At 42.9% G+C, this 9,440-nt stretch overlaps 1 protein-coding gene across 1 annotated transcript; it reads right to left on the bottom strand.

Moving 5' to 3' along the window:
* Positions 1-866: 866 nt before the first annotated feature.
* Positions 867-9,422, bottom strand: Pno1 (partner of NOB1 homolog). Its single transcript, XM_036201720.1, has 7 exons — positions 9,163-9,422; positions 8,894-9,043; positions 6,283-6,366; positions 6,055-6,115; positions 5,745-5,862; positions 1,895-1,965; positions 867-1,456 (listed from the first exon to the last, which is right to left on the bottom strand). Exons 1-7 carry the CDS (start codon positions 9,364-9,366, stop codon positions 1,389-1,391), a joined length of 756 nt encoding a protein of 251 aa, XP_036057613.1. The 5' UTR covers positions 9,367-9,422; the 3' UTR covers positions 867-1,388.
* Between the last annotated feature and the right edge of the window lie 18 nt (positions 9,423-9,440).

Here is a 9,440-nt window from a genome sequence, read left to right as displayed (position 1 = left end):
ATGATGACACATTTGTAACCCTGGCATATGGAATGTTGAGGCAGCAGACTGTCCCAAGTCTGAGGCAAGCTGGGCTATTCTGAGTTACAGGCCAATCTGGACTACACATTCTGTCTCAAAACCCAAGAGGAACTGGAAAGATGGATCAGTGGTTGAGAGCACTTGCTGTTATTCTAGAAGACTGGAGTTTCATTCCCAGCAACCACATCAGGCTTATAACGTTCTGTAACTACAGCTCCAAGGGAATGCGTATACACCCATAGCAGGCACAGGTGCGCATGCACGCTCACTCGAACACACCCCTATACAATGTGGCAGGCATACATACACAAATTCACATAAATAAAACTAAAATTTATGCTGGATGTGGTGGTGTATACCTTGAATTCCCACTCAGGAGGTAGAAGCATAGGAATTTCTGGGGGTTCAAAGCTAGCCAGGGCTACACAATGACACTTAGCTCTAAACACACACCCTCTTTGTTAGAGCTGGCTCACTGGGAAAGAGTACTTGACCTTTCAGACTTGGCCCAGCAAACATGGTGACTCACAACTTTATCTGTTAACTCGGTTTAGGGATCTGATCGCCTATTCTGGCTTCTGGGGATACCAGGCACACACACACATGGTGAACAGACCTACATGTATAAAATACTCATAAGGTAAGTATCACATTTTTTAAAAAGTTAAAGATTTTAAAAAGCACTTCTTTTAGTTATTGCATGGATCCCCTGATGCTCCAATCACCACAATAGTTTGGTCAAGGCCTTTGAGAAGCAAAAGAATGCAGTATCTAAATCATGTTTAATGAAGTAGGTTCCAAACAATGTAAGAAATGAGCAAATTCACATACACAGACACCAGTTATAAGAATAAACTGTTTTACTTTCATTACTTCCTTGAAAAGCAATTCATTAGCCTTGTGATGCGGGCTTTCATTTCATAGATTGCACACAGACGAGCACCTGAGGCTCAACGGCACAGACCAGTGCTATGACCCATCCCTGAAGTAGTCATGGTGCTCGGTACCAAGGATTGTGATTCTCAGGTCTTCTGAGATTTTCATTAAAATTTTCAGAGGAAAAAATGCTTTTGTTTAGTTATAAATCTGTCTTAAGAAGTCATCTCTAAATGACAAGATTTTAAACTCTGAATATGCCACATGTGATTAAAGTGAAAAAATACAGCAATTCACACTTAAAGTGTTAAGTATTAAAAGTATTACATTTTGATATTTAAATTATCCTAGAAGCAGTGGAGTGCCAAGTCCGGTTAAACTTTCCTTCTCTTTCTGCTTCTGCTCTGGCTGAGACCTGAAAAGGAACCTGAGCTGTAGGCGGCTAGGAAATATTCCCATGGTTTTATGTGAATATCTCAGTCGGAGGGGAATCAGAACCGGTCCGCTGATCTGCTGGCCACAGCTCGGATATTGCCATAAACCTTTGATGGAGGATTTCCTGTTTAAGAAAAAAGCAGCTTATTTATACAAATATATTCAAACATAAAGAACTACATAGAAGACAAATATCTTGCTTTTCTAAGAGAAATCAGCTGTAAAAGTATTTCATAAAGAAGCCAGCCAGACCTGCACACCAGAGAACCTCTGAGCAAATTGCTATGACTCTGTGGACAGATGTGTTTAGCAGCCCCCATTTTGTAGAACTTAACTGTTACTTTGGAATGGCTTTTCTGTGTACTTCTTAGGGAAAGGAACAGAGATTTAATGACATTACCCAATAAACGTTTCTCTCCTCTAACAACTGGAATCTAAGTAAAATATTCCTGTTTTTCCCTTCACTAACTCTTTTAACAATATAAAAGCTGCTTTGTAAATATGGCTTTAATTCTTCTGTTCCCTAATCAGAGAAAACCCCAAAGAAATAAGCTGCTATTACCTAGGATGAGGTTGCAAATGGCAGTTCTCGCCATCTTGATGTTCTGGAAAGAGCCGAGAATGTGAACTTTCCTGAAAGAAATGAATGAGTTAGGTTAGCCACAAAAGGCATGTCCATACCAAATCCCGGGGAACTAAAAACTCTGGAAATCGAAAGAGATCCATATTCTAAACCGAGGGCAGTGGGTGATGACTGACAACTTAAAGATCTTCTAAAACCACTTCTACAATGAGTGACTTGTGGTACAGGAATTATATATCCTCACAAAAAAATTATCAAAAATATAAGTAACAACAAATTAAAATTACCTTTTTGGGGCAGGTTTTGCATTGTTAACAGGCTGGCCTTAAACACAAAATGATCCTCCCATTTGCCTCCTGAGTGCTGAGGTTACAGGCACGTGCCACCACTCCCAGATTACTGGTTACAGGCAGTGAGAGATGGTGCAGTGTGTGTAGGTACTTGCCATCTAGCCTGACAACCTAAGTTTGATCCCTGAGGCCCACTTGATAGAAGGAGAGTACTAATTCCCACAGGTCATCCCTGACCTACGTTCAGGTGCTATGGCACATGATCTGCTATTCAAACAGGAATTACACAAAACAGAACAAAAGGATTCCTGGTCAATAGTTGTCCTCATCCACTGAGTCCACTGCTGTAACCCTCAAAGGACCTTTCCTAGATAGAATTATTCCCATTGTATACGAGGAAAGAAACTTAAAGAAATCAGGAGACTTAGGGCTAGGGATGTAGCTCAGAGGCACACACCCCTGTGTGTGAGGCCCTGGATTTCATCCTGAGCAATGAGGATGGGAAAGGATAAAGGACACACATGGAAAGGACACAGAAATCAAGAAAACTTAGACCATTTAGCTGCTCACTAAATACCCAGAACTCTTAACACTGATTCACTAATTATAGCATCTTTCAATTTCAACTTATAAAGCTATGAAAAACTATTTTAGAGGCTTCTATGTTTATATATATTAAATGAGATGTTATTTTATACTTGGGGAATATAATGCTGTTTTCTGACTCCAATGACTATTACATAAAAAGCCCAATGCTAGATGTGGGATACTGACCTTCGAGTTGTTGGCTGGGGTACTACATTCCCCCAAACTATACAGGCTACCGACAATGTTTCTGGTTACCTACCAGACTTGATCGTAATACCCTATTGCTGAGGACACAGAAAAGTCAAGCTGGTATTACCTGGAAGCTTCCCCTCTATTTGCTAGCTTCCATAGTGACACACAATGCTACACAAGCTGCCAAGGGAGGAAAGTCACAGGTTTTACTCACAAGTGAAGCCCATCAGCTTACACTAATGATCAGGGGTTTGCTGTGAGTTTGTGTCTCCTACTAACATCGGAAACGACACTCATAATGTCTTACCAACATGACCACCCAATCATGAGCAGAAAACAAGGACACCCCCAGTGGGATGCCAAAGTAGATGGGGGAAAAGCCCAAGAGGCCTCAACCCTACAGAAAGAATTACAAGTAATAGGAATGCTGCAGGAGGAGAAATGGTCTTCCCCAGGGAAGAGCACACCAACTGGTCATCCAACACCAAATGGTCAGCTCTGAAAACACACATACAAGTAACATTAAGCTGACTGAACAGCTTATATTTAGGAATGCATATGAATAAACATATATGCAGGCAATAACAATTAATTTTTAAAAAGCCGTAAGGTTTGAAAAAGTAAAGAAGGGCATATAATAGAGTTTGGTGGGAAAGAAATGTAATTACAATCTCAAAAAAAATGTCTAAATGTAACAACAAACAACTATCATCACACTTTAAATCTAATTTAAAATTAATCAAAGGATGTATGGAGTACTTTTACACCAGTGTTAGTCATAACGGCTCCAACATGAACCATCCCAGATGTCCATCAACTGTAAACAGAATGCTACTTGGCTATTTAAAAAAAGGGAAGTACTGCTGCACCCAACAAAACAAGCTCAAAGCAATGTGCTAAATGAACCCACACTGGGCATCCATTTACATGAGCAAAAGCAGTGACAGGAAGCAGACCCGAGGCTGGCTGGGACTCAGTGGGGTAAAGGGCTGGTAAGGTGATGCAGGGGAACTCTGATGATGGGCAGGACGGCTGTGGCAGGGCCACAGGACAGCTATGCTGGCAACCCTTACACGGACAGTGCCGTTTACAATGGAAACTGTGCCAAAAATACCCTTTTTGAAACATCCACAGCGAATTTTAAAGACATGTAAATTTGCAGATTATAAAGTTAATTACAAACCAGTCACAAGTTCATTAGCAAGTCAGTTCTAGCTTTGGTTTTCTCAACTAACGAAAACTTTTAGGTTGGGGTTGGGGATTTAGCTCAGTGGTAGAGCGCTTGCCTAGCAAGCGCAAGGCCCTGGGTTCAATCCTCAGCTCCACATTAAAACAAAAACAAAAACTTTTAGGCTAGGTTCAGCTATTTTGAATATTGTTATTTCCATGTCTTTGAAATTACCAGTAGAAAAAAAAGCTCAGATTTCAGACTCTTAAGGCTCAATCCATAGAAGAGCAAAATTATGATACTACATCTGGCTTCAAGTAGAGGGCCACCAATACAAGTTACCCTTAAATATAAAGAATACCTACATTATAGTCTAAATAATGTTCTTTAGAACAAAAGGGTATTAAATGAAATCCTCACCCTCTCTTCCAACTGCTATTTTTCAACTTCATAGCCTATCAGCTCTGAGACATCTGCCTGTGTAACACCAACATGGGAACAGAACAGCTCTCTCCTCAGAGAGGTACTCCCAGCCTCATATCCATGCACTCCCATGCCCATCTTAAAAGGGGCACTCCCAGCTCCACGTCCAGAACCTCATCCTCGCCATAAGCCATAAGCCTGTATCATCTTATTCATAGTCACATATAAGTGTCTGACAGTTGTTTACTCAATGTGCAATACTCACCCTCCTGTTATGAAAACCATGTGTGTACTTCTACATGAAATATAGATAGATATATATTCTAAAGGAAAGCCTCACAACGGCATTTCAAGCACCCACTATTTGTACTTACTTCCCTTACTGATTTAATGAGACTGGACCAAGAGCCCAGATAAGACCAAACGTGGCTCCCTGAGACACAGAATCAGCCAGCTTAGATCAGATCAAGAACAGCTTGCTGAGACACAGAGCAGCTCCCTGAGACACAGACTCCACAGCTCCAATTAGACCAAGAGCTAAGACTGGACCCAGAGGGCCCCCTGAGACACAGACACAGCAAGCACAGACTGGACCAATAGCAGCTTGCTCAGACACAGGCACCTCTTGCATCTATTGGAGGAAGAGATGGGAAGACGCCAGTGCAAAAATACATACAACAATATAAAGAGCAATATGGCACCACCAGAACCTAGCTAGCCCTTCTATAACAGCAAGACCTGAACATCACAACGTAGAAGAAGCAGAAGAAAGCAACCTTAAAAATAATTTTATGAAGATTAAATGGATTTTCCCAAGATAAAATTTAAAGCTTCCCTTGGGATAAATCATTTTAATAGTGAGTCTAAGTACTTCTTTTATTCTGAGGGGAAAAAAACCAAAAAACAAAAAACTACAATTACTGAAATTTCCTTGACTAACTCATCATCCTTTCAAGCTTGGTGACTGTTCATCTAGAACCACATACCTACAATGGCAAGAACATCAGGTAAATGCAACTATGATAAAGCAGTGGTATGGTACTTGACCAGAACACACATGGTCCCAGGTTCAATCCCCAATACCAAAAAGAAAAAGAAATTACAACAAATATAACAGCTATAAGACCAATTATAAATCATGAAAATTTTCTCAAGACAAGATACTTACACATCTGCCAAAACAATCCGTGTCCGTGTCACATTCTCTATTGTAAATTTCGTTTTCCCTCCTTTGCCAGCAATTCGTCCTATTGCCCTTGACAGGTGGTCTCCTTTTAGGGGCTTAACTAAGGAAGAAAGACAAGACATCAGGTAGCTAGCTACTGAGTTTGTCTACTACACAACACTAAGTATACATTTTCTGAAAGGGCTAGTGATACAGCTCAATCGAAGCTATTAGAAAACCCGTCACAAGACAATGCAGTCAGAGACACAGAGGCTGACTGTTTACACAGAAGACCACCACATGCGCCTCTCACCATCGGTTATTTCAAAAGACTCTAGGAAGAGGTCATCCAGCCTGATAAGGGCAAGTGCATCCTACAAAACAAAAGTAAACACCATGAAGACCTTTTTCAGCAGACACTTGGCAGTGACAGCATTTTTGCAACTAAAATCCAGACACCACCACAACAAGACTCATTTGGAAAATGGCCCGTCTACTGAAATGTCCACACTGTATTTCAAAGTCCCCTGAGACTACTCACCTCCACCTGAAACCCAAGAACAAAGGCTTTCACGAAGTCGGCTGCTTTTGTCAGGGCAGCTACATCCTTGGTGTCTTTACAAGTCTGAAAAAAAGAGGTACACATATGGAGGGGAAGAAAAAGAAAGCATTCTAAAAAAAAAACACTAGAAATGATACTTTTATTATCATTTTCTTCACCATCAGCTGTTACCCTCCCCCAATATTGTAAGACTCCCCTTTTAAGTAAGCTAAGCATTCTCTTCAATTTGTACAAGAGAACCTTCTGCTCCAAAGCTGGGCGATGCTACACAAACCCGCTCAAATGACTAACCACACTCTATGACTTGTCGAGGTTAGTGGCAACACCCCTAGCATTCTCCAAGGGCTCACAGCCATTCTGTCCTCTTTTTTTTTTTTTTTTTTTACCTCGGAGCTAAGGGCTGAACCCAGGGCCTTGCACTTGCTAGGCAAGCATTCTACCACTGAGCTAAAGCCCCAACCATTCTGTCCTCTTTTAAATGTCCAGACAGGTCCTCTTCTCTCCTCCATTAAGGCAGTATTCCCCAGAGTCCTGACCTAACGTTCTCTTTTAGAGATCATTTATATGCTGCTGTTTCCCAAATCAACATCTCCAGTTCTGACCCCTTGCATGCCTGGTACCGAGGAAACCAAGTACAGCTTAAGTAGGAAGCCTGTCTGCAAGTTACTTGAACTACAGGAAGAGCTGTTAGTCACAGAACGCCCACCACTGTAAATAATGGACTCTACACATCTAGCTCTAAGCCTCACCTTGACAACCTCAAATGTTTAGTAATATCAGACATGAGGAAATTAAGGTACTAAAAACCCGACACAGTCTAATTCCAAAATATTCCTTCCGGTCTCCCACACAAATTCACAATCCATTTGAAGGGACTACACACTTGACAAACTTAAAAGCATACGGGATTGTGTTAACAGGATTTTCACATTTAAAAACAGAACCCAGCAGGGTAGGGGAGCATACACCTTTAATCCCAGCACCCTTCAGACCTCTGAGTTTCAGGCCAGCCAGGACTACTTAGTGAAACCTAGTCTCAAAAAAGGAAATAAAAGCGCAGTGGTGGCGCACGCCTTTAATCCCAGCACTCGGGAGGCAGAGCCAGGCGGATCTCTGTGAGTTCGAGGCCAGCCTGGGCTACCGAGTGAGATCCAGAAAAGGCGCAAAGCTATACAGGGAAACCCTGTCTCAAAAAGCCCAAAAAGGAAATAAACAACAAAGCCCAGACTCTGGTTCCCACCCTATACATCCCATAAATATCCTAGGATTTTTTCATCTATAAAATTACATGTTGGCATAGAAGATCTTTAGTGGTCCCTTCTAGCACTAATATTCAATTATTACACTGAGGGCTCTGACCAAGGCACTGAATTTCCTTTTTCTTCTTTGGTTTTTCAAGACAGGGTTCTCTGTGTAACAGTCCTGGCTGTCCTGTCCTGGATCTTGCTCTGTAGACCAGGCTGGCCTCGACCTCACAGAGATCCCCCTGCCTCTGCCTCCCGAGTGCTGGGATTAAAGGTGTGCGCCACCACCGCCTGGCTGGCACTGAATTCCTTTAACTTCCCTTGCCTCATCCTCTCGCATGCATGGAGGCTGGGGCGGTGGTGTATCATCTACATCATACCTTAAAGACTGGATGAGGTGGTTCACCTCAAGCTAACACACTATGCATCTGATATATGGCATCAACATATACTAAAACTACCAACTAAAGATCCTGCAACAGGCAAGGCGGCCAAGCATAACGGAAACGTAGAAATGCATACATTTCTAAAGAAGGTGTTTTGAGCTAGACCCTGAAAGCTGTCTGGAACTGAAGTCGAAAGAGGATGGAGAAAAGGTCTCTTTCAGAGAGTAAAGCCACCCAAGGACCAGCGGGGGTGGGTGGGGATGGGGGGGTGAGAAAAGATAAAAGCATCTGACTTTTATCCCTTTGAAATGCCGGGGATTTTAGACTATCAACATAGAAGCACTGTGACCTGGGAAAATTAATTTGGCATAGAAGATCTATTGAAGAAAGGAGAGTCTTGATGAAAAACAAAAAAACATTATTTCCTCCAAAAAGAGTATCATTAAAATATACAGCAATATACCAGGCAGCGGTCTGCACGCCTTTAATCCCAGCACTCGGGAGGCAGAGCCAGGCATCGGATCTCTTATGAGTTTGAGGCCAGCACCGTCTACAGAGCGAGATCTAGGACAGGCACCAAAACAACAGAGAAACCCTGTCTTGAAAAACAAACAAGCAAACAAGAAAATATACAGCACTTATACTGTTAGGTGGGTACCTGAAGTTACCACCTATCAATGTACATCCAATTACCCTTCTCCACCTTTCATCAATTCAACCACTGGAGAAGGCAGTCACTGGATAGACAATATTTTGGAGTGATCTCATGACCAACTTAGGAATGCAGTCAATTCCTGTTTTGAATATAGTTTTGAAGGTATTTGGTTAAGTTCAAACTCACTATACTAGAATCCTGAAGAAAGCCACTTACTAGAATAGTAGGCTCTATGAAAGAAAACACATTCATTCACGTTCAGTTCTGAAGGAGAAAACTCGGTAGGCTGCTGCCCTTCTCCTTACCCTGATTTCGACATTCCTTGATTTCAGGTTAAAGCGTATCTGAAGTCCCAAGTGTTCCACTATCGGAGTAAATATCTTCATCCAGTTTTCCTTTAATGGTGTGTATCTGTTGGCGGGGACAGGGATCTTTCTCGTTTCTTCTTTCCCAGTCTGCAACAAAGCACACACACATCCAGGAGGTGACTGGAGACTTGCAGGCCGAGACTTAATACCGACAGGGACCCTTCACCAGCACGCCCGTCCCCACCCGGTCCCGCCTCGGTCCTCACCAGGAGCCGCTCGCCCGAGAGCGGCGGGAAGACCGGCCTCTTCGCAGGCCGCGCCTCCTCCGTGTCCATGCGGCTGACGTCTCCGTCCTGTCCCGCCGCTGACGGCTGCTCGGCCTGTCGCTTCTTCGCCCGCCGGCCCCCTCTGTGCGTGACGGGAGTAAAGCCGTCCTCCGTCCCGGTATTTTGCGTCTCCATCTCGGCCATGTTACTCGATCCCGGTGAGTACAACCAGCAGAACACGTGCGTGGTGACACTGCGCAGGCGCCAGCCTCCGCCAA

Source organism: Onychomys torridus, chromosome 10, assembly GCF_903995425.1.
Source record: "Onychomys torridus chromosome 10, mOncTor1.1, whole genome shotgun sequence".
NCBI classification, from domain to species: domain Eukaryota; kingdom Metazoa; phylum Chordata; class Mammalia; order Rodentia; family Cricetidae; genus Onychomys; species Onychomys torridus.
Note: the sequence above shows the minus strand (reverse complement) of the source record. Positions and strands in the feature narration are given on the sequence as shown.